This window comes from Callorhinus ursinus, unplaced genomic scaffold (genome assembly GCF_003265705.2).
Source record: "Callorhinus ursinus isolate GAN/ISIS: 27379988/994484 unplaced genomic scaffold, GSC_fseal_2.0 scaffold4, whole genome shotgun sequence".
Classification (NCBI taxonomy): Eukaryota; Metazoa; Chordata; class Mammalia; order Carnivora; family Otariidae; genus Callorhinus; species Callorhinus ursinus.
Genome location: NW_027397066.1, coordinates 5,302,373 through 5,328,551, shown reverse-complemented (window position 1 = coordinate 5,328,551; position 26,179 = coordinate 5,302,373). Strand labels below are relative to the sequence as shown.

Below are 26,179 nucleotides of genomic sequence, written 5' to 3'. Positions count from 1 at the left end.
GGGTCCCGGGATCGAGCCCCATGTCAGGCTCCCTGCTCAGTGGGGAGTCTGCTTCTCCCGCTCCGACCCTCCCCTCTGCTTCTGCTCTCTCACGCTCTCAAATAAATAAAATCTTTAAATAAAATAGAAAGAGGAAACGGGTGGTGGGGGGTTGCTGGGGGTGGAGAAGCTGGGAATTCAGAGCAAACTCCATTCATTAAATCCATGTCTAGAAAACCCCATCATGTCTTTAATTGTGCATTCGTTCCACAAGAATCTCTTGAGCACCTAATGTGTGCTGTGTGGGACACATCATCATGCCGGAGAGAAGTTAGGGCTGGATGAGGCCAGGCTGTGAGGGTGTCCACAGGCAGGCAACAGGCCTCCCAGCCTTCCTGATGGGGGAGAGAGCCTGCTTTCGCTTTAGAACCAGACGTGAAAACAAAGCGTCATCTGCCGAGCCCGCTCAGCAGCACACTACGTAAGGGCCAGTGGCCTGGAGGAGAGATGCCCAGCTCAGCTCAGGAGGGCAAGGGGCGAGGGGGGCCTTGCACTGGGTGTTAAAGGGTCATGACCGACAGGCACCATGCAGAGAAAACCCATTCCGTGCTGGGAATATGCTGAGTGATTTACTGCTAAAGGCTGACCTGTGTCCCCGGCAAAGATGTCAAATCCTAACCCCCAGTACCTGGGATTGTGATCTTATTTGGAAACAGGGTCTTTGCTGATGCGAAAGTAAGATGAGGTCATAATGGAGGAGGGTGGGCCCTTCACCGAACATGACTGAGGTCATTGTAAGAAGAAAGACCCGGGCACAGGGGAAGGGCTCGGGACCACAGGGGCACGGGCCGGAGTGAGGAAGCAAGCACAGGTGCCAAAGATGGTAGCAGCCCCAGAAGCTAACGGAGGGGCAAGGAACAGATTCTGTCCTGGTGTCTTCAGAGGGAGCCTGGTGACATCTTGCTGACACCTTGATTTCAGACTTCCGGCCTCCAGAGCAGCAAGAGAATACTTTGAAGCCTCCCAGCGTGTGGTACTGTGCCACCCCCAGGAAACAAATACATTTACCTACACCATTGCTAATCTCTCCCGCAGCTCTGTCCTCCGTTTACCGAGAAGATCGAAGAATCCTCCCAGAGTCTTCCTTTCTGCAAGGCCCACAGCCCACTCTGCAGGGGAGGCCGGCCACGGGCTCACAACCCCACCTCTCCAGGGAGACGCGAAAGGAAGTCTGCTAGGGACCCCTGCACGGAACTTCCTCCCAGAGCCGGGAGCGAGCAAGTGACCGCTCCTTCCTGCTTTGGGCAATGCCTGCCTGTTCACTTGTTCGTCTGACAAATGTTCTCCGTAGACAAGCCCAGATTTGTTTGGTATTCTCAATGTCCGGTCAACACCGGCTGGGCCAAATGTGCCCTGTGGATGCTTTAAACGCAGACATACCTGCAGGACTACCGTGGGAGGCCACGGCCAGCCCTGCCACACCCAAATCTCAAGGAGGGAGAGTGGGACTGCAGTTTAGCTAGAATATTCTCCCCTGGAAACAGAACAGGACCTTCCAGCTGACACGGGCCTCCAGCTGGACATAGTCTGAAGGCCCCAGGCCCATGTCTCAACACCCATCCTGGATTTCTCACGACAGGGGATGAACCAACTTTGTAAAAAGAGCCCCAGGAAAGGGCAGCTGCTCCTTTGTCCTTGACCTCTTGGAGAACCTTTGCCCCATGTGTTTGCAGGTGTGTGGAATCCAAAGTGAAAGCAACTCTGAGATGGCTGAGTCATTACTCCTGCCCATCCTCAAGCCGATCAGCCCTCTGTGATCTAGTCTTAATCCTCTGCTGTGTAGACACCCAGATAAGACAGAAACACAGGAGCCGGGCAGGGTCTTTGCCCTGATGGGAGTTTAAGTCTTTTTACACGCTCCAGCCGGCTTTGGACTCTTCGAAGTATCTGAATTAGACTTGACATTCCCATTACTGGCTGGTCGTTCCTTCCCGTTATTTCCCCTGTGCTGCTAGTGAGCTCAGAAAAGACGTCTCAAAGACATGCTTTTCCTGGCAAAAACATGCATCCTTATTAATTCCTACTTTCCTCAACCAGGTTTCGAGCAACTCTATCCTGCTTGAAATTGCAAAGCTTCTAAAAATGTGTTTCCCAAAATGATTGTGCAAAACCATTTTTACATAACACCTCAGAAATAAAGGCTGCAACCTTTTGGAACCTTAAATAAGCAAAGCAGACGAGCAGACGCACACTGTGGGCATCGTTCTTTGACCCTCTTTAACCCTGAGAAAAATCATAAAGAGTTTTCTGATAGTAAGGTGAGAATTCTCTATTTCCAGTGAATGTCTAAATCAGTGGCGGCTCTGGTAATACTGTCTGCAAAATGGATCCAAATGAAGTTGCAGAAAACGGCCAGCCAGTAATGGGAATGTCAAGTCTAATTCAGATACTTCGAAGAGTCCAAAGCCGGCTGGAGCGTGTAAAAAGACTTTGGTGGGATGCGTGCTGAGCTGAGTCATTACTTCTGAGAACAATTTGCAGGAATAAGAAGTGGCACTTAAGGATCTGATTTTTATGGGCTTGGAGAAAAGACAGCATCTTGTGTGCTCAAGAAAAAAATACACCAACAAAGCCTGAGAAGTAAACAGGGACAGAACCCTAAAGACAGAGATGAGCAGGAGCCCTGAGATGGCACACTCTCTCCGCAAACACCCGGGAACCCAAACGCTGGCCAGGTCAGTGCCGGGGAAGAGCACTGTGTAGGAGGAGAGAAGAAATGGTCGAAGCCAGACAGATCCCGTCCCACCAGAGGCTAAAGCAAGGAAGGATGGGCATGGCAGCAAAAGATGCTATGGTAATGATGTCCCTCCAAGGGTGCAGGTGGGAGGGACCACCGATGCCCAGCGCACAGCAGGCTGGCCCAGCAGAGAGGGGAGACCGACCGGCTAAGCAGATACGCTGGAAAGGACTCGCTCCCCTCCTGCCGACCCACAGCATCCCCCGCACACTCCTGTGCATGCAACCACGTCCAACAAACAGGGCTCTGGATTCAGAATTAACGGTGCGCCTAAGGTTCAGCTTAAGCTGTGAAGCGTCTATACCCAGAAAAGGATACTAAATGGGCATAAGCTTTGTTTGTTTCTTTGCTTGAACAGGTTGTTTGGGTTTGTCTGTTCGCTTAAATTTCTGGGTGGGTTGGTTGGTTTGTTGAAAGGAAAAGCAACTTTAAGGATTGGGAGGTCCATTTGGGAAAGGGAAAAGAAGCTCTGTCTTTGCCAAATGGGTACGACCATGTCCTTGGAAAGAAACAGTGACTTAGTTGCTCTAAATAAACAGACTGAGTAGATAGTGGTTATGGCTTATTTCCCCTGTGCTGCTAGTGATGGTTTTAACTTTGTTCCTTCACACCAGTCACACCGGTCTCTCCACTTTATACCCAGATAAGGACCAGGACCTCCTATCAAGCTGCTCCCCCCTGGGTCTTGCCCCTCCCAGCAGAGCACCGGTGGCCCTTGCCCGCTCATCTCTGGCTCCCAGTGACAGGTCGGTGGCTGGTGTACACAGCAGTCCTCCCTCGGAGCCTGGCAAAGATCTGGACCCTCCGGTGTACCCGGAATGGTTACCTGCCCATGCTTACTTGTCCTGATCAATCTCTTTAGGTGTCTGCTCTCCTCCTGATCATCTGAGCTCTTCAGCACGGGAATGATGGCGGCAACAGTAGCAGCCATTACTTACTAATCGCCAACTGCAGATCAAGGGTTGTGTTAAAAGGTGTAAATATATGAACTCATGCACTCCCTCATCAATGCCGTGAAGGTGACCTCTTGTTAGACCCAGAGCCACTTCCTTACGCCTTGTCTGCTCAGTGTCTGTCTAGAGGAGTTGCCCTCCAACGATGCTGGGGACAGGAACACCCGTCACAGCCCAAGGAGGGATGTTACAAATGGTCTAAGGCAGGAACTGGCAAACGATGGCCTGTGGACCAAGTCCAGCCCCCGGCCTGTTTTTGTTCATAAAGTTTTATTAGCACACAGTCAGGTTCGTTAGTTTACAGACTGTCTATGGCTGCTTTCTCCATACCATGGCAGAGTTGGGTAGTTGCAACAGAAACCATGTAGCCCTCAGAGACTACACTTATCGGCACTTCATTTAAAAAGTTGACAGCCCTCCGGTCTCCGACAGTCACGGTCCCTTCATTCTCCTTGCCGGTGAATGGTTTCAGCATGGGCCTGTGATGGTAGTCCTGACCAGTGGTATCAGAAGGGGTGATGGCTCAGATGTTATAAAGAGATGATAAGTGTGACACCTGGAGCCACAACAGCCATCCTGAAACCATGAGGGGATGAGCCCAAAGACCAAGGTGGCACACTGAGGACAGTGGAGCAGAAAGACCATCAGAACTGGGTCCTTGATGGAATTATTGAGCCACTGAATCAAGACGGGAAGCATTTACCACTTGACTCCAACTTATAAAATACTTTCTTCACCTTTTATCAACCCGACAGTATCATGTGCTGCCAAAAGCACCCTAAATGATTTAGTATTATTTAAGGCAAGACAGATGAGGCTCTAGAGGTTAGATAACTCTCCTACACTCAGACAGTCGGTGGTGGTGCTGGGATTTAAATCTAGGTTTTCTGCTCTACACTGGCCACATCTCACTCTGCTCGACAGCCCCACACTAGCCTTGTTTGGAGCTCCTTCAGTTTCCAGTCTGATGGGCCAGCCTCAACTGACTGCCAAAAGCTTTGTGGGTCTCTGTTACACCAGGAAGGTTGTCCCATTTGGGCCATGCCAATCTCAGTCCACACGGAGAGCTGGTAACTACTGGCAGGAAGGGCAGGGCCGCGGGGCTCTGGCCCCTCTGGCATGTGACTTCAGCGGGTCCTCACTGCTCTCATGGCGCCCCCTGTCTTTAAAAACAGTAGCTGTGCCATTTATCCAATGTTTCTTAGTCATATCAGCAGGAGAGTCGGCCAGCTGTGGCCCCTACATCCTACTCAGAGGTGACGTCATGACATGGTTCTCGAATTAAGAAGGAAACAAATAGCTCAAGCACCGAAATCAGTGAACAGAGGAAGGGGCCCAGTGAAGAGACGGTGAGGGTAACCTCCCTGCTAGTTCTGCTCCCCACTCTGCTCCCGGGGGTAAGGCCCCGCATCGACCGAGCTTCTGATCAAGGGGTCCCAGCACAGTTTCCGCTTATGCGGGAGTAGCGGGTTCTAGCTCCCCCCCAGTTACATCCCCCCACGGGAACCCAGGGCACCTCACCCTCTTCTTGCTACAAAGCCTGCCTCCCACCGGCCCTGGCTCCTCACGCCGTGACCAAGGGTGGCTTCTTCCCTGGGCTGCGAGTTCAGGTGACCACGGACCTGCCGTCCCCACAACCACAGGCCGGCCCCTCCCTCCCTGGGGGCGGGGAAGGGTGAGGATGCTCACATGAAGATCAGGTGCTCCCAGCGTCTCAGCTCCACCTGCTCCTCCGTTGAGGCCTCCAGAGCGTCATCCTTCAGTCTCTGCCTCACGCTCTGGATGCCCTCCTGGTCCCTGTCCCTCTCCTCACCCTCGAGCTGCTGGGCCCGGGCAGCCAGCCCCCGGCTGTGTTCTTCCAGGATCTGCTGCAGGAAGAGCCAGGGCACGCTGCGCTTGAGCAGCTCCTGGGTCATCCCCGAGTTCTGCAGGCGCCGCAGCTCCTCGGTGGCCTTCTCAGACAGCGACAGTGTCAGGGCCCTGAGCTCCTCCAGGGCGGCCTGGTCCAGACGCTCCTGCAGCTCCTCCAGCACGGCGCTGTGCTCCGCCAGCAGGCTCCCCCACTGGCCCAGGTACTGGCTGGCGTCCTCGGTAGCTCGCAGGGCCTCGCCGAGGGACAGCTGCTCCTTCCGCTGCTCCTTGTGCTGCAGGGGTTTCAGAGAGGAAAACTAAGTGGGGACAGGCTCGGCGCACACAGCCCTCTGGGGAAGCCCATGGAAACCTGTGCAGGAGGCACAGAACGGTGCCAGTCTTCTCCCAACGATCTCACACGGAGAAAGGTGTGCTTAAGAAAGTAACCCGAAATAAGGGCACCGGGGTGGCTCAGTCCGTTAAGCATCCAACTCTGGGTTTCGGTTCAGGTCATGATCTCAGGGTCGGGAGCTCGAGCCCCGCGCTGGGCTCCGCACTCAGTGGGGAGTCTGCTTGGGATTCTCTCTCTCCCTCTCACTCTGCCCACCCTTCTCTGTTCACACACTCTCTAAAAAAAAGAAAGTAACCCCAAATAGTGAGAGCTCCATCTGTTGAACATGTACTGGACACGTATTTATCGAGTAGGTAAAGCCCAAGAACAGACCGCCTGGGTTCCAAGCCTGGCTCCTCTGTGGACGAGCTGAGAGACCCCAAGTGAGCATCTAGAACTCTCTGTGCCTCCACGTCCTCATCTGTAAAATGGGGCTGATCTACCTCACAGAGTAGTTGGGAGGATTCAGTGAGTTGTTTAGCATGTGTGTGGTTCTCAGAGGCCTGCCCGGTGCAGAGCTCACGTCAATGAACTCTGCTGTTATTCTGTGTCCTGGGCACAGAGGACCTGCTGCTTGCAAGGTTATAAGGGGAAAAAAACACCCTGAGATCCGTGACAGACATTGAAATGAGGAGGTCAGGAGAGCTCTTTCCGGAAGGAGATCCGAGGGAGACCTGAGGGAGGAGGTCACACCTCAGGCGGGTTCAGATACGGGGACAGAAGATCCCTGGGGAGAGAACCGTAGGCGTGAAGGCCCCACGGGGGATGAGGAAACGTGGACAGGCATAATAAAGATGTCCATCGTGCTGGGATTTCTCAGAGCACTTGCGGGCAGTCTCCGTTCTGTGCTGTGAGGACATGGGATGGCCCCAGTGGCCAAACAGGGTCACCATTCTACCACTATTCATCAAGCACCTACTGTGGGTCCTCAGCATCGGGGATATGGCATAAATCTCTGGCTCTCTGGCTCCGTGGAGCTACATCCTAACTGTGCCACTGACAGATCGATCAGCAGCAGCAGGAGTATTCACAGCGGATCACTGGAGTCTCTGCAGCTCATCCATCCTTCTAGATACTACCCTTAAATCAGGCCTGACCATCAGAGAAATGTGGCCTCAGGCCCCCCTGATGTCATTGCTCACATACCTTCTGCAGCATCTCTCGTCTTCTCTTCAGGATTAATTTTTGGTGCAGCTTCTTCTTCTCCTGTTTTAAGTCATTGTCCAGCTTCTGCTTGATGGAAAAGACTTCTGTCTGAGCACGCTCCAGCAGCACCTCCATCTGCTCCTCGTCCAGGTACCCTGCTCTAGGAGAGAGACGGCGGTGGGTGATGCACTCTCCACACCCACCCTTAGCTCGCCTGCTGCGGTGGCTGAACGTTCATCTCTGCGTTCGTTTGGTCTGATTAGAAAAAGTCTTTGCCCTGAAGGAGCAGGAGCAGAATGGGCAGCTAAGACGTTCCCAAAGTACAGGAAGGGCAAGGTCGGCGTCCCTAGAGCCATGCCCAGAAAGCTCAACGCTAGACATTGCCTGTGCGGGCAGAGCCTGGGCAAGAGCTCTGGGAGACAGTGATGCTCCAGGGACCACAGCACTCCAGGTACAATTTTCCAAGAGGAGACGGTGGGTTCAGAATTGCTGGTGATGGGATTGTCACCAGCAAAGTCCAAATAGGTAAATGCGGGAAATACTGTGTAGGGTTAATTCCTCATGCTAACCTGGCTAGCCACAGGGCACCCACATTAAACACTGTGTCTGGGTGTGTCTGGGAGGGTGTTTGCAGGAGAGATTAGCACTTGAATGGGGGGACAGCCCTCCCCAGTGTTGGGGGGGCACCAGCCAATCCAGTAGGGGACCGAATAGAACAAAAGGCGAAGGAGGGAGGAATCTGCCCCTTTGTCCTGCCTCACCGCTTCAGCTGGACACCTCATCTCACCCTCTCCTGCCCTCGGACTGGGATCCGCTGGTTCTCAGGCCTTTGGACTCAGACTGAACTACACACCGGTTTTCCAAAGCATTCCAGAGTCTCCAGCTTGCAAGTGGCAGGGGGTGGGGTCCTCAGCCTCTGTAATTATGTGCACCAATCTCTCATATCTATCTCACTGGCTATTTTTCTGGAGAATCCTGACCGACACAGTCTGTTACTACCACGATCACCATGACTATTCCCAGTCTGTCTGCATCACTGGGCTGGGCCCCCTGCTTGGCACAGGTAGATACCCATGGAAGTTTCTTGAAGGAATGAATACATAAATGAATGAATGGTGGATACATACTTCAGAAACATGTCTGTGCCAACTTTTAATTAATTAATTAATTTTTTAAAATGTTTTAAAATATTTATTTATTTGAGAGAGAGAGGACACATGAGCCGGTAGAGGGGCAGAGGGGGTGGGTGAGGGAAAGAGAGAGAATCTTAAGCAGACTCTGCGCTGAGTGCAGAGCCTGGCATGGGGCTTGATCTCACGACCCTGGGAAATCATGATCTGAGCTGAAACCAAGAGTGGGATGCTTAACCGACTGAGCCACCCAGGTGTCCCTGTGCCAACTTTTTAAAACAGAATTTAAAAATCAGAGCTAAAACACACCTCCCTGGTAACTGCTCACAACAGTACAACTGACGATCAGGTGCTTCCACTCAAGGCAAAGAACTGTTTCTTTTCTTGAGTGAAAATTAATCAGGAATGTCAAGGCAACTGCAGTGACAAATTCATTAGCATCTTCGGGTAGTGACTGTTCACATAATTTGCACCTTACAGAATCCTCATTAAATAGGGCAAGAGAGCCGCAGAGTCCTAAAAAAATTACCAAGGTGGCAGAAGCAATTCCTAATGCCACAGACTGTCCTGGGAAAGCCAACTTCATAGGCATGCCTCTATTTATCTTAGAGCTTCTCATAACCAAAAAGAATAAATGTCACTGTTTGCAGGTAAGTACCTCAAAGACTAGCTGGGAGGAAAGGGGCGGAGGCTGCCCTGCTACGAGCCTGCATCACCACCGACTACATGATCCCCCCGGGGCTGCAAAGAAAAACCAGGGACAATGCACGACAAGCGTCTGTGTGTTTAGATTTCACTGCCAAGGTGAATGCAAGAGCCGGCAGAGCGCCCAAGCTCAGGGAGAAGCAGGCTCTCCCACCACACAGCTCATGTAAGCCTCCACCACTGATCTCTCAGTGAAATGTTGGGGATTTCCTTTAAGATGACTCCGGGTGGGGGGCGGCCTGGGTGGCTCAGTCGGTTAAGCGTCTGCCTTCGCCTCAGGTCATGACCCCAGGGTCCTGGGACTGAGCCCCACATTGGGCTCCCTGCTCAGCAGGGAGCCTGCTTCTCCCTCTCCCTCTGCTGCTCACCCTGCTTGTGCTCTCTTGCTCTCTCTGTCAAATAAATAAATAAAATATTTATAAAAATAAAAAAAAAAACCAGATGACTCCAGGTCGGGCTGTAGAGCAACATCAAGGTTGGCCACTGAAGTTGAATGACGGGCACACGGAAGGTTCATTGTATGGCTGTCCCAACTATCAAGAAGGTTTTAGAAATTCTATGATGCAAAGGATTCTTACAACTAGAGAATTCATCTTAAGGAATAAGTAAGGCGCCACCAGTGCACTCGCTGACCAAGCGGCATAGGTGGTCTCTGATGAGGACAGCGGGGCAAGGTGGCTCCCGTGCATCATCTGGCATGGCTTTCGGGTCTCACCTCTCATGTTTCTGGACGAACAGCGTGAGCTGAGCATCAGCAGCGCTCAGAAGGCCTTGTACACGGGTCTCTGATGACTGCATGTTCTGAACCAGGTACTCCCTGTGGCCAAATCTTTTACTTAGATGGTATCTCTTACTAGCCTGGAAGAAATCCATTAACTCTTCCAATTTCTCCTGTTTAAAAAAAAAAATCAAGAAAATATGCCTAATTAAAACTTAGAGCATATTCTTTCTAGACCTATAAAGTATTACATTTTCTTCCCGAAGAAAACACAGGAATAGAAGCATGGGGATTAACACCTTACACTGCCCTGCTCTTAACAAAGGCTTAGAAGAAAATGAAATACTAGTAAGGAATGAGAGCTTGGAAAAGTGCATTCTAGACCCAGATAGTTAGGAGTTGGCAAAACAACGTTACTGCCCCAGGGAAGGGGATGCAAATTTCACTCAGGCACTCAGCCTTCACCCGTGGGGTTCTCGAAACACAGCACCAGCACAGGTGCTGACGTTCTGGGATAAATCAGCCATCAGCCGTGACCTTCAGAACTTCCATGCTCCTGGAGGTGGGAGACAAGATAACAAACCCCAGCCAAACACAAGACGTCGATAACCTACTTTACACTGGGTGTCTTCTCTGGGCCCGGCACTGGGCTCAGAGTGTTTCTCGCCTTATTTAACTTAGTCTAGAGAGAGACTATTATTATCCCCATTTCACAGATGAGGAAACTGAGTCCACATCGCACTGCTGGTAAATGGTTAAGCAGGGACTTGCACTCAGTAATCTAACTCCAGGGCCTGTGCACTAACATCATAGTAGGCTCCTCCAAAATGCAGCTGACCAGTGGTAATCAGACCAGCAGTAATTACATTAGCCTAAGTGGCATCATCCCCCTGATTGGCTCTGCGGTCTTTTCCCATCCGTGGAAATAGTGTCCCTGCAACAGGTCACCAAAAAGATCGATGTATCTTTTCAACAAGACAACATATGATGCCAAGGGCAGTCTCCTCTCTAACCAAAGCAGTGTTATCTCCAGTTCTTGACGCCTGGGAACGTGCACTGTCCAGACAGTGAAAAGCAGAATGGTCGGTCAGATGTGGCTGAATACCAGTATCTCCCTGACTTACTGGCAGCAGAATCCATATAACAGGAATACAGAGACAATATTCCTATTCGCCACAAAATTGGGTCCATGGGAACCGCTGACTTGTCCCCATTACCTAAAGAAACGCATAGCTGCCATCTTCCAATACTCCAGCACTTGGGGTCAAAGAAGCCTGTGTCCTGCTACCATTATCACCCATGGAAGTCTCCTTCTTGACTCCATTATGATTAACAATCACACACTCTAGCTCGAAGGCCCCAGTGTTGAGAGTCAGCCACTGCCCATCACGAGGAGAAAAATGACAGCAAAATCCATCAATACCTACGTGATGCCTTGAGGTCTGGATGCCTACATGGGAATAGACCTGAATTCCTACTCTAGTCCCTCTCACTGAGGTTTGAGTGGGAAAAACCTAGAGCAAAATGGAAAAGTTGCCTTGTTCCCTTCATGTTCTGTGCCTCCCGAGAGTGGCCCTCTCGTCCTGCAGGACTCACGTTCAGGAGCCTTTTGGGGATGGTCACTCAGTCTTCTCTGGTGCGGCTCTGCTCCTTTCCAGGACCAGAGATCTGCTGCAGGAGTGCACACCAGTGATTTCACGCTGAGTGTGTACATGTGCATGTAAAATACCCCACGCGGGCCTGAGAAATCCCACAGCAATGGTGATGGCCTCAGACCATTTTCGCTATCATTAAGGAATTCATTCCATTTGGATCAATAACGTTCACACTCAGGCTGACCCAGAAGAACTCACACAGAGTCGGCCAGGCATACCCAGACACAGATTGCAAACCCTGGGTATACACTGATGTGTGTACACACACACACACACAGACACGTACAGGCACACATATATTTACATGTTTTTCACTGCTATGTGTATTCAGTGTATATCATGCCATGCACAGGCTTTCTGGGAATTAGCTCTATTACCCCCATTTTACAGGTGAGGAACCTGGGGCTCAGGGAAGTCAGGCAGTTTGCCTAAAGTCACAGAGCTGATGGCTGGTGGAACTGGAAATCAAATCCAAGTCAGCCTGAGTCCGGGCCTGGGCTTCAAGCTACTAATGGCCCCATTTATTGGAAACTCATCCACATGTCAAGAGGCAGAAAGAAAAGGTGGTGAGTTCACAGTACACAGCCAAGAGAAGAGACGGGACTGACTCTGGGAGAAGAGAAATCACCGACATCGTTCAGGGAAGTCATGCTCCCACCACTGCGAGCCTGATCTGAGGCCTCACCTGTATGTCAGCGTAATCCTGCAGCAGCATTTTAGCTGCCTCTGGCTTCAGTTCCCCTTGGAAAATAGCACTTTTTATCTGGGTGAAGAAGATATTGTGCAGTTCATTTCTCTGGAAAATGGCCAGCTGCCGGTGAGCCTTGGCAAAGTCCTCCTCTTGCTGCAGAGCCAGAGATCTCTTCAAGTGCACCTGCTCCAGGCCGTGGAGGGTCCTCAGGAGACTGCTACACTCTGCAGCAGACTGCGGGAAGAGGGGGCAGCCACATGAGACGACACACCAACAGGCACGCATGGGCACACCCAGGCCATATGCAAGTGCATGCACACAGGCACACGTGTACATGCACACAGCAATACACAGTACATACACACGCATGCACACACATGCATGCTCACGTGTGCACATGCACACAGGCACAGGCATGCATGAACACACACATGCACACAGCAAATAATACACACACACAGCAACACAGTGCATACACACATGCACATGTATACAGGCACATACATGCACACATACATGCACAGACAGCAAATATACATGCACACGGCAACACAGTGCATGCACATATGTGCACATGTACACACATGCATGAACATAGTGCACATGCACACAGCAAATATACATGTACACAGCAACACGGTGCATACACACATGCACCTGTACACAGGCACATACATGCACCTGCACACAGCAACACATGGTGCATACACATGCCTGCACACAGCAATGCATAGTGCATCACACATGTGCACACACATGGCACATATACACACAGCAGCACACAGTGCACACATGTGCACCTGCACACACATGCATGAACATAGTGCACATACATAATGCACACGGCAAATATACGTGTACACAGCAACACAGAGCACATACACACATGCACATGTATATGGGTACACGCATACACACACGTGCACACAGCAAATATACATGCACATGGCAACACAGGTATACACCTTCATGTACACATGTGCACATGCATTCACACATGCACACAGCAATGCACAGCACATACACATGTGCACACACACAGCACGTATACACACACAGCAGCACATGGTGCACACACACATGTGTACATGCACACACATGCATGAACATAGTGCACATGCATAATGCCCGTGGCAAATATACATGTACACGGCAACACAACAGTGCATACATGTATGCACATGTACAAAGGCACATACATGCAAACACGCATGTGCACACAGCAAATACACATGCACATGGCAACACAGTGCATACACATCATACATGCGTACACACATGCACACATCAGTGCATAGTGCACACAGTACATATACACACAGCAGTACACAGTGCATGCACATACGCACACATATGCACAGCAACACAATACACAAGCACATGCATGTGTACTCATGTGGAACACACACATGTGTGCACACAGGCACACACATGTCCCAAGCTGGCAATGATAAAGCCACTAAGCTCTGGAAAATACTGCTGCAACCTGTCCTTCCCTGTTCTCTTAATGTTTTCCAGAATAGTCTCAAAGCAGAAAATTCACAGGGACGGAAATTTGCAAATCAAACTGCCTGAAAATAGCCTGCAAAATGGAAACATTAATGGATTGTACTGTTAGACTCTCCCACTTATTTCTGCCGTCTTTCGCTCTTAACTTAGTTGAATAGAAAAATACCAGCAATCGGGCCAAAGTTGCGATGATTTGGGTGAGAAAGGAGGCAGAGTCGTTAAGAAATGGCTACTGGATGCCTGGGCTTCATGTGCTCGGTATGAGGGCAGGAAGGAGGAGACAAGCCTGCACTGAGCTCCTGGTGCCTTCACACTCCTGCGAGCACAAGGCTCGTGCCCCGAGAGGGGGTGCAGTTAATTCCACGTGGGGAGGCAGAATTCTAAGGCGGCCCCCAGTTTCCTGGCCCGTGGTGTCCACATTGTATAAATCCTGCCCCCTTCAGTGTGGACATAAACTCTGAATGCGACCAGACTGGCACCCAATGATCTGGTTATTCCATGCCGAAAGTGAAGAGGTCTTGATGATGTAATTGAGGTCCCTAATCAGTTGACTTGAATTAACCCAGAGGGGAAATGACCCTGGGCGGGTCTGACTTAAGGAGGAACTGGGCCTTCCTGAACAGAGAGACACTCTCCTGCTGGCCTTGAAGAAGGAAGCAGCCTCCTGTGAACAGTCTACAGAGAAGGGAAGCCCACAGGGGCCGAGGGCCTCAGTCCACACTGCAAGGAGGTGAATTCTGCACATGACCGAATGAGCTGAGACCAGGGCCCCAAGCACCAGACAGCCCAACTGAGGCCCAGATTGCAGGCCTCTGAGACCCTGCGGAGAACTCCGTTAAGCTGTGTCCAGACTCCTGGCCACAGCAGCAGATGGCAAGGGGGTGTTATTTTTAAGTTGCGAAATGTGTGGCGATTTGGGACACAGCCATAGAAAACGAACACAGTCCACTTCACAGGTGAAGAAACACAAGCTCCGGGGAGCAGTGGGTCCTTCCTCGGCTCCCAGCAGTGCCCGAGAGGAGAAGACATGAAAACAGACCTTCAGGCTCCACATTCTGGAGTAGCACAGACGTTGGACATATTGATAGAGCAAAGTCAGGGGAAGGTGCCCGTGTCCCTGAGGCAGAGGGCACAGCAATCCCAGGGGTCAAGGTCAAGAGATCATGGTCTCAGTGGCAGGAGGGGGTGGGCTGGTGGCTGTGTAGGTTAAGTGGGCACCCAGGAAAGGCAGAGGGTGGTGAGGGCAGAGGAAGAGAGAGAGCTGTACCTCCTCCAGCTAATCAGGGACCAGAGCACCACACGGCCACTGACACTCAGTGTTGTCAGGGACCCACGTTGCCGCCCACCCAGACCTACCACCTCTACTTCTGATCACTCACAAAAGCCCTACAAAGGTGATAGATGCATTTCTAACTTTCCAGCTCCTTTGCCTCACCTTTCAGTTTGTTCAGAATCTGGTCCAGGAAGAAGAGTGTTACTTTTATAGGGACCCCCCAAAAGCCCGGCAGCCAACACATGAGAATCCCTGCCCGCGGGATGCAGCGCAGCCTCAGGCCCCGAGGCCGAGGACTCCCTCCTGCCCACAGCCCCAGGGGCCTCCCCAGTATTAACGGTTTACCTCGGCCACCAGAAAACAACACGGCCTTTTTTCAAAGCTGATTTTCTAAAAAGGGTTGGATCAGGCTTTCGTGAGTCACTCATCTGGAGAGAAGTGTTGTTCACAGCTTTTATCTGCATTACAGAATGTGGTTCACCCACAGCCAGGAGGAGGTGAGGCCCCTGACTCAGGGACTTCAGGGACGTTCTGCTGCCCAAGGAGGGACCGACGCCTGTGAAGCTGATTCATTCATCAAAGTGACCTCAACCGACAGTATGAAATTCGACAAGCTGCAAACTTCAATTTATTTTAATTAATAGGAATGAAAGATGGGAGGAAATCCATATAGCTTCTCACAGCCAGGACAAAATGTGCATGCACACACACAGAAATCCTAAGATAAAGTTATCTGTCCTTGTTTGGAATTATATTTCTGAAGAATGAGGCATGAGGCACTGAAAGGCTTGTGTCATGGTGAAATACTCCCTAAAATGAATTTATGATGGGAGCCACCCTCACTTCCATCTACACTGGCCTCCTGAGGGGTCCAGAGACCTGCAGAAACATGTTCACCCCCTGACCTAGTTCAATCTTCTGGGATCATTGATGAGAAGGCTACACCATAAAGCAGGGGAGCCCCCCCCCGGCAAACGCCAAGGGCAGCTCCTAGATGGAAGTGAGTGAATGGTCCTGGTATGAGAGACACTAGGGAGTGGTGGGGAGTGGGGCAAAGTAGAGAACAAGGCCTGCCTACAGGGCCGGTCCCCACTCAGCCCACCAAAGGGGGCTCTGCAGGAATTTGGACGCGGTGCAGCACATACCCCTGTGTTTCACGAGAAGCTGGAAGCCTGCAGTTTTATATGAAGTTTTATACTTTATATAATGGCAACAAGCGTACATTTTGAAAGATATGTTGAAGTCATGGTCACTGACGCCAACTCCCCATTGAACTTTCCACCACAATGGACTTTGCAGGGAAATGCGGCACGTTTATCCTATGGTTTTCAGCTCTCCCTAAAAAGTAACGTGCCCTGTGGAGAGAATCAGGGGGAACATGGACCGGGAGAGGGCACTTCAATTTTGGTTTGAGAATCAGAGGTCTGGGCCAGGCTGTTCCAGAGTAACTTGCCATTCATAATGTTGACTCTGCACCATCAAAAATGTGAGATTGTGACAGAAAATCGTGTCTGTACCAAATAATACTCCCTGTACTCAGTCTAGCAAGATGGGCAAATTGTAAAAATTGTATCCCGAACTGCAGGATGGGGAAACTGAGACCCAGGGAGACTGAGCAATGCACCTTCTGCAAGAACAGAGAGAGGATCTGAACCCAAGCTGTCTCTGCACGGTCTGTAGTCGCTACCACTCTCCCCAAGGCCTCTCAATGGAGGCAGGCTTTAAAAACTCTACGAGATGACACAGGAGTTTAAAGGTGAACAGATTTCGCCTCTAATTACTGGAATTCCTAAACTCTACTCAAAAAACCCAATTCTGCTGTTTTCTTTTTTGCTGGAGTAATATGTCCAAAATATTTCCGTGCATTTTATTTAAAGATGACTATGATAAATGTACAGATAAGTTACAAGGTCATCAGCAGTTCTGTAAGATGGAGTGGCTTGCGTGGTCTGGAAGAGAAATAGCTCTATCGACTTTCGCCGTTCGGACGCTATTTTTGGAAGCACATTGACTCAGATAAGGCGACTGGTCTCTGAACGGGGCGACCCACGGGACCCAGTGCGATGGCGGCCTCCCGCTGCAAGCCAGCAGACTGGGGAGTGGGGGCAGGTGCAGAGGGAAGCGGGAGCACTCTGTCCCGCCATCCCTCCTCTTGGCCTTACCGATCTGTGCCAATATCGGGGAAACACTTAAAACTACACTGTTCCAGGCAGCCTTTCGGTCGCTAAATGTAGAAGCCCAGCAGGATGGGTTACCCTGGCCCACGACAGCAAGGGTGTATGACGCACCACTGCACCACGCGGGGGCGGGGGGCAGGGGCGGGTCGGCGCGTGCTGCCTGGGTCCGAGTCTTGGTCCCACCCATGTGTCCTCAGGCAGGTGACCTTCTCCGAATCTGTTTCCTCAGCTGGAAAAGTGGGATCCTATCAATTCCCACCTCCCTGAGGTGGTGTGAAGATCTGATGAGGAGGTCTGCGTGATGTGCTTAGAACAATGCCTGCACGCAGTGAACGTTAAGTGTGACAGTACTTAATACAATCAGAATATGTTTATACCATGATATTAAGTGAGAACGAGCAAAGCATATAATTCTATGGACTGCATACACCTGAATTTGTTTAAAAAAAAATTGTATAAAGCAAAAAAGGTCAAAATGTATGCTGAAATCCGAGGACAGGAGTGGGGAATGCCTTAGCATCCCTGTATCTCCAGGGTCAGGCGCATAGTAGGAGCTCCAAAACCAGACCAAACGAACGTCTGTCTGCCTTGGATGGTGACATGGGTTCCACATATTTTTTTTTCCCAAGGTTTTTCTTTTTCTGTTTTGGAGCTGGAGTTGACAAACTTTTCTGTAAAGGGCGAGATAAATATTTTAAGGCTTGCAGGCCACCTAAGGTTTGCTGTTACACTTTACTTGTTTTGTTTTGCTTTGATTTTTTACAATCCTTCAAAAACGTAAAAACCACTCTCCACCCACAGGTTAGCCTGGGCTCATGGGTCTAGTTTGCTGACTCCTGTTTTCTAACACTTTCCAAGCAGGCACTGTGTCCATGGGAACAAAAGCTATAACAAATTTAAGAGAGAAGAGAACGAGAGATCGCGAGATGGTTTAGGGGCTGAATCACAGCTCTGTGAGCTCGGCATGGTTTCTGAAGCGCCCAGCTCAGGGAGACTCGGTCTGGACCAGCCAGTATAGTCACGGAGGGAGGTCAGAGAGTGGGGCCAGCCAGCAGAACTCCGTTGGCAGGAAGAGTGCCACTCCACTCCCCCACCCCCGCTCCCCGCCATGACATACAACCACCTCCTAACCCAGAACCTGCAAATGTGGCTTTATGTGGAATGAGAATCTTTGCATAGGTAATCAAGTTAAGGCTCTTAGGAGACCACCCTGGATTATTTGGGTGGGCCCTAACTCCAAAGACAAGCGTCCTTAAAAGAGAACAGGTGACGGTCCCAGGATGGAAGATGGCCATGCGAAGACAAAAAGTCAAGACAGGAGTCATGTGGCCACCGGCCAAGGAACGTCTGGAGCCACCAGAAGCTGGGACAGACAAGAAAGGATGCCTCCCCCAGAGACTTCAGAGGGGCATGCCCAGCGGACACCTTGATTTAGGACTTCCGGCCCCCAGAATTATGAAAGAATCAAAATCTGTTGCTTTGAGCCACTCAATCTGTGGTCATTTGTTACAGTGGCCACAGAAACTCACACGGAAGCCAAGCAGAAAACACCTCATCCTAAAACAGGAGGCATATTAAGGTGCGGGGGCCCGGATACGAGGGGGCAGGTGGGGTTGAGACAGCACGGATCTTGCCTCTTTGTGTCACTGCCCAGCGTGCGTGTGTGTGGGCTGATGACAGATGACCTGCTGAGAGCCACGAGCTGTCAGCCCTGTGTGTCCACTGTCAGGGGATCTCTGTGCACGGCCAGCAGTCGGGGGAACGGAATTTAGCAGTTCAGAAGCCTGTTCCTAAGCAGGTGTTAGACCTCCCCAGGATGACAGATTTCCAGACCAGGAAATGTGGGTTCAAGCCACAGGAACTGAACAAGCCAGCTCTCACAGAGGAAGACAGAAATCAGGCTGGATTTGATACTCAGGAAAAAACTCTGGCATGATCCCCTCAAGACAGAAATGGACACATCTCTTAGAAAAATGAGGCTTGATCTCTGATCAACAGAGGCCAGCCCTAGGAAGGCTGAGAGGTCAGAACTCAAAGAGCAGAGCACTGTGCACTGAGCCTGGAGCAGCCCATGCCCCGGGTGGCTGCTTTTCCTGCACGACCTCTCCCAGCCACCCCAGAGGGGGCGCCCTCAGCCTTGTTTCACAGTCAGGCTAATTATAGCCTTCAGGAGCAGAACTGGAATATACAAATGGGAGTCCAGGTTTGTCTGATGGTGGAGCTGGTGTGGGAGGGCTCCACGATCTAGCACAGTGCAGCCCAGATGGACACACACACACACACACACACACACACACACACACACACACTGACATCACAACTTCCCTGAGCCATGCTCTCTGTGGTGCACTCTTCCATGAATGAAGCCTTTCTACTCTCCCCATGATGTCCCACGGCACTGTGAATATATCTCTATTCTAATATAGTTGAATGAGGTCACATCTTCTATATGTGAAGATCCTCCATTAAACTATGAACTTCTTGAACCCAAGAACCATGTCCCATTTCCTCTGTACTTCACTGCCTAGCCCAGTGACCAAGAGGCAGTAAGTGATCAATAAAGGCTTTCTAAACAAATTCTAGATGGTTGGATGGACAAGTAGAAGAAAGGGTAGTGGGTGAGTAGATGGATGGGTGGATGGACAGATGAACAAAAGGATGATAGGTAGAGGGATGGATGGATAGATGTAGAGATGGACAGGTAGATGGATGGGTGGTGGGTGGGTGGATGTATGGATGCACTGTAGATGGACAAGTACACTGAAGGGTGGTAGGTGGATGAATGGATGGATGGATAGATGGATGGATGGAAGGATGGTAGGTAGATGGATGGGTGGATGTATAGATGGACAGGTGGAGGAAAGAGTGGTGGGTGCGTGAATGGATAGATGGATAGCTGAATGGATAGGTAGACTGGACAGGTGGATGGATAGATGGATGGGTGCATGGGTAGATGGACAGGTGAACAGAAGGATGATAGGTAGAGAGATGGATGGATAGATGTAGAGATGGACAGGTGGGTGGAGGGATGGTGGGTGGGTGGATAGATGGACTGTAGATGGACAAGTACATGGAAGGGTGGTAGGTGGATGGATGGATGAATGGGTGGATGGGTGGATGGAAGGGACGTAGGTAGATGGATGAGTGGATGTGTAGATGGACGGATGGGTGGTGGGTGGGTGGGTGGGTGAACAGACAGGTAGGTGGAAGGGTAGTGAGTGGGTGGATGGATGGATGGGTGGGTGGATGGGTGGGTGGATGGAAGAGTGGTAGGTAGATGAATGGATGGATATATAGATGGACAGGTAGATGGAAGAGTAGTAGGTGAGTGGATGGCTGAATGGATGGGTGAATGGACAGATGGATGGACAGATGGATGGGTGGGTGGAAGAGTAGTAGGTAGATGGATGGATGAATGGACTGTAGATGGACAAGTAAATGGAAGGGTGGCAGGTGGGTGGATAGATGGATGGGTGGATGGGTGGATGGAAGAGTGTAGGTAGATGGGTGGATGGATGGATGGATGGATGGATGGATGGATGGACAGATGGATGGGTGGATGTACAGGTGAACAGATGGATGGTAGGGAAGGGATAGATGGATAGATGTATAGATGGACAGGTGGATGGAAGGGTGGTGGGTGGGTGGATGGATAGATGGACCGTAGGTGGACAAGTAGATGGAAGAGTGGTAGGTGGATGGATAGATGGATGAGTGGATGGAAGAGTGGTGGGTGAGTGGATGGCAAGATGGATGGGTGAATGGATAGGTGGATGGACAAATGGATGGTTGGATGGGTGGGTGGAAGAGTGGTAGGTGGATGGATGGATGGATGGATGGATGGATGGGTGGATGGACAGAAGGATGGTAGGTAGAGGGATAGATGGATAGATGTATAGATGGACAGGTGGATGGAAGGGTGGTGGGTGGGTGAATGGACAGGTGGATGGATAGATGGGTGGGGAGGATCGGTGGGTGGGTGAATGGGTGGAAGGATGGGCAGATGGATGGATAAATGACGAATCCCTGAGAGGAAGCAGAGAGGCGAGTGAAGCCCTCCTTTCGAAGCTGCCTTACCCTCTCACTGACACGTTTCAGCAACTCTTCCGCTTCCTCCATCGCCGCCATCTCCCTCTGGTACTGGTTTTCCATCTTCTTTCTCGTTTCCAAGTCACATTCCGCCGTCAAGGCCACCATCTTCCGATCGTACTCTTCTTGAATTTCTTTCTCCAGCAATAGAAACTGCTGTTTGAAAACCGCACCCATCCTCCTCTCTACTTGGGGGGAGAGGTGGCCAGCGCTGGTCAAGCTCTTCAGCAGAAGGGCAATGACGTCTCTGCTGATTTGGGTTCGACAAGCCTCCAGGTCCGAGTCTGCCCGATTCAGGGTTGCGATCTCCAACCTGGGAGACACAAAAGCCAAGAGGGTGCCACTACACAAAGTCACAGCAGAAACCAAAGGCCCCCCCAGAGCTCTGAGGTTTTAAATCCTCTGCAGGTGAGGACTTCCTTTTTCCCTTTTCCCTCCTCCTCTTCCTCCCTCCCCTGCTCCAGCCACTTACTAATGGCCAGCAACTAAATCCACAGAGTCTACTTTATTCAATTTGCAGGGTGCCACGCTGGAAACTGTGAGGAACAGAACTAATACAAGGCCTGGTCTTTGTCACCAAATGACAGCAACAATGAGGCGGTCAAGGGAGAAATGGATGGTTAACATATTTGGAGAATTTTAAACTACAATTTATTTAACTTTTTTCTGGTTAAAAATTAACTAATGGATATGACAACTAAACGTAATATGGTACCCTGGATCCTGGAACAGAAAAAGGACATTAGAAAAACTAGGGAAATCTGAATGAAGGCTGGGCTTTGATTAATCCTAACGTATCAACGTTGGTTCACTGATGGTAGTAAGTGTGCCATTGTCATGTAACAGGTGAACAACAGGGGAAACTGAGTACAGAGTATGTGGGAACACTCTGCACTAGCTTCTCAGTTTTTCTGTAAATCTGAAACTGCTCTAAAAATAGAGTGTACTCAAGAGATATCAACGAGATGCTGCACAGGGTCCCAGGTTCTAGAACTCGGCTGTGGTGGTGGTTGCATGACTGTATGTTTTATAGTAACGAATCAGACTACCCTCTTAATGTGGGTGAATTTTATAATATGCTAATTATACCTCTATAGAGGTATAAAATGATGCACAGAAAAAATTAATTTATGTTCATGATTTAAAAAATACGGAAAATAAAGACAAAGAGAAGACGACTTCATTCACTGTAAGGCCAACATTTCAACAAAACCAATGAAGGAATTTGGTTGTATTTGCTTCCAATAATTTTTTTTTCTGTGCCTATGTTTTTCCATGGATGCACAGCATTTACACAGATACAAGGACAATTTGGTCCTTTTCTTTTCAATTAGCATTGTAACAGGCATCTTCCGGGGGTGTTTAAAAAGTGTCAGTGTTCGGCACCTGGGTGGCTCAGTCAGTGAAGCATCTGCCTTCGGCTCAGGTCATGATCCCAGGGTCCTGGGATTCAGCCCCACGTCAGGCTCCCTCCTCAGTGGGGAGTCTGCTTCTCCCTCTCCCTCTTCCCCTCCCCCCTGATCCTATTCTGTCTCTCATGTGCACTCTCTGATAAATAAAAAATCTTAAAAAAAAAACCACAAAAACGGCAGGAGTTTCCTTTACAATGGTTGCAAAATGGTTCACCTTGTGATGTACCATGATTCATTTAAACCATTTTTCTAGTGTTGCACATTTGGGTTACTTGAGAAACTCAAAACCTAAAACAAATCCTGCAGTAAATATCTTTGTAAAGAGTTTTTGCTATTCACAATGATATTCTCAGTACGAGATCCACAAATGAAGTCACTGGATCAAATGTGAGCAACATTTCAAAGCCTCCTAGAACACCCTGCCAAACTGCTTTCCAGAAAAACTCCCCCAGCAAAGCAGTAGTATCCTTATTTCACACCTCCCTCTACAGTGCTTAAAAATCTTTGATAATGTGAAGAGAGAAAGTGGCATCTTATTGTAAAAAGATAAGGGTCTTAAGAAAACATTATTACAGAGATTGTCAACCGTTTAAAAGTAGAGATGAGAGTATGACTCCCAATGTACTTGCTACCCCAAACTGAAAAATTGTCACCAGCTACCAAACTCATTTTAGTTACTCTCTTAATGTTTGTTTGAGCATTTTTAAAAAGATTTTATTTGACAGAGAGAGAGAGCGAGCACAAGCAGGGGGAGCGGCAGGCAGAGGGAGAGGGAGAAGCAGGCTCCCCCCTTAGCAGGGAGCCCGATGCAGGGCTCGATCCGAAGACCCCAGTGCTTGAGCATTTTAAAGCAAATCCCATGTTTTCCATTTTACTTGTAAATTCCTCAGTGTGCATCTTCAACTGTCAAGGATATATGCCTATATAAGCATGTGCATATGCATATCTACACATGTTATCTATTTTACCCAACCTTGATGTCATGATCATATCAAATATATCATCAGCCATATTTAACATATTAACAGTAACTCCAATAATTAATATCAGTCATTATTCAAGCTATTTCAAGTGTGTCAAAATGATTTTTACAGTGGGACGTTTCATTCAAGAACCAAACAAGATCCCCCAATGTCAGTTAAGTCCATTTTATTCTGCCCCCCTACCCTGTTTTTCTTTTACACCACTGATCTGTTGGGGAAGCCGCATTATTTACCCTGCGGAAAGCCCCACATTCTGGATTTGGCGGATTCTTTCCATGGGGTGTCACTGTTCCTCTAGCCTGTGTATTTCCTGTAAAGTACTAGTTGGACCTTATGTCTTGATTAGAATCAGACTTAATTTGTTTTCCAAAATACCCTGTAAGTGCTTTCCAAAATACCATGTGCTTCCTATCAGGTCAGACGGTGGATCACTAATAAGAGGGATCAGTAGGCTAAAGCGGGGCCAACATGATCCGGGCAGCGTAAAATCTATCCACTTTCACCTAATGGTGTCCACATGTAACTGTCACTTAGATCCATGATTTCATTAGGGTTTGAAAAATACACATTTTCTAATTCTATCCCTTCCACATTCTTAAAGCTGAGATTCTTCAACAATCCAATTACTCTGACATAAAGTGTGTGGACAGAATGGATGTCTGATCCTTTGCTCATGACAGTTGGTTGTCATAGCAACTTCCAATGGTGACGAATGTGTTTGGGTCTATTATTTTGTTGTTGTTGGTTTGGTTTGGTTTGGTATGAGAGGAAAATGTTGATAAAACTTTGGCCAAGTCCCTGAGAGTCTGAGCTCTGGATCACGCTTACCCAGAAAACCCGTAAGGGGAAGAACATGAAATATGTTACCAGGCAACACGGCTTGGGGGAAGATGACACCTGATTGGCAGATCCCAGAGGTGACTCTGGGAACTGGGTGTGTCCCTTGTGGGGAACCTGGATGCTCTGCCTGTGAGCTGTTACAAGAGATTCTGGCACCCGTGAGGGAAGAAGCTTTTAAGATGGGAAGGCTCTCACACCTGCCTGATGTGGATTACAGCTCATTGCAGCAGAGCTGTATCACGTGGGGAAAAACCATGTGCAGTGTGACCTGGGGCAAGGACACCCATGGAAGAACTCCTGACGTCCTCACAGCAAGCCATGTTCCTGCCCTCCAGCCGTGTGCGTACATGGGGTCAAGTGAGGCTTATGGGAGTCTTCCGAGTCCAAGGGTTTATTTCGCTGAACCTAGGAACATTCCCTGCCTCTGCACAGTATCGCTATGAAATTACAGATTTTTATAGATTTGGTGGGTTTCAATCAAATGCAGTCATTATTCTTTTCGACACTCAGATTTTTCCATCTTAGGTCAGACCAGCTCCTGTGTTCTTTAGACAAAACCCAATTAGTCTAGTTTTAAATAACAGCTCATGCATCTCGTCTTTCATTTTCTCCACCAAGGACTTACTGAACATCACACGTGCAGAGCGTCCTGGGTCACAAAGCAAGAGGGAAGCAAGCACAAGAGATGCTCTGGGCAAAGCATGCATGGTTAAATGTCCAATGAACCAAACAATGTTCCACAGACTCAGAAAAAAATGACTTCTCTGCTGAGACAGACACAGTAGATTTGACATCTTCAAGGATGCTCCTTGTGGCAGGCTAAATAACAGTCCCCTGAAGATGTCCACATCCCAATCCCCAGAACCTCTGACTAATGCTGGATTACACGGCAGAGGAGAAACAAGGTTGCTTGCCAGCCGACCTTGACTATATAGAGATGACTAACAAGGGCCTTTAAAAGTGGGAGGAGGGAGGCAGAAGACAAGTGGGCTCAGAAGGGGAGGTGGGGGAGGGGTGGGATCATCAGCTCCGAAGAGGGAGGAGGGGCCGGGAGCCGGGGACAGGGGCAGTCTCAAGGAGCTGGAAAAGGCAAGGAAACCGAGTGTCCCCTAGATCTGACATGCTGATTTTTCTTGGTGAGGCCTGTTTGGGACTATGACCTCCAGAACCGTTAGACAATGCACTCGGGTTGTCTTAAGCCACCAAGTTTGTGGTAATCTGTGACTGCTGAAGATGAAACTCCAACACCTGAGCACTTCCTCCTTCATTCATTGACTCGTTGATTCACTGATGAACTTGCGCAAGAAAACCTTGTGGCTGCCAGTTGGGTAAACTGCAAGTGCTTTACCAGCAGCACGGGGGTTAGGATGAACAGAAGGACATCTCCGTAGGTCTTTGTTGTCAAACCACCTGCGAGGTGAGGGACCTGGGGACTAAGGACTTAGCTCCCCTGCAGCAGAAAGGGGACCGCCCTCACAGGGTAGTGTTCATGGTTGAAAGAGAGAAGAAATATAAAACGCACGGTGTAGGGGCACCTAGGTGGCTCTGTCGGTTGAGCATCCGACTCTTGGTTTCAGCTCAGGTTGTAATCTCGGGGTCATAAGATCGAGCCCCGCAATGTCTATCAACTGAGGGTTCTAGAGAGGAGGGGGGTGAGGGGATGGGTTCTGCGCGGAGCACTGGGTGTTATACGCAAACAATGAATCATGGAACACTACATCAAGAACTAATGATGTAATGTGTGGTGGCTGACATAACATAATAATAAAATAATAAAAAAAAAAAAGATCAAGCCCCGCGTTGGGCTCTGTGCTTGGCACAGAGTCTGCTTGAGATTCTCTCTCTCCTTCTGCCCCTCCCCACTCGCGTGCTCTCCCTCT

At 49.7% G+C, this 26,179-nt stretch overlaps 1 protein-coding gene across 1 annotated transcript in view; it reads right to left on the bottom strand.

The window, feature by feature from the left end:
• Window positions 1–26,179, bottom strand: part of EVC2 (EvC ciliary complex subunit 2) — a 117,295-nt gene that overhangs the window by 35,705 nt on the left and 55,411 nt on the right. The window contains exons 9-13 of the mRNA XM_073891417.1: window positions 21,053–21,377; window positions 12,011–12,250; window positions 9,668–9,843; window positions 7,118–7,277; window positions 5,419–5,873 (exon numbers count right to left, since the gene is read on the bottom strand). Of these exons, the coding sequence (XP_073747518.1) occupies window positions 5,419–5,873; window positions 7,118–7,277; window positions 9,668–9,843; window positions 12,011–12,250; window positions 21,053–21,377 (1,356 nt within the window). The remainder of the gene's footprint in view (window positions 1–5,418; window positions 5,874–7,117; window positions 7,278–9,667; window positions 9,844–12,010; window positions 12,251–21,052; window positions 21,378–26,179) is intronic.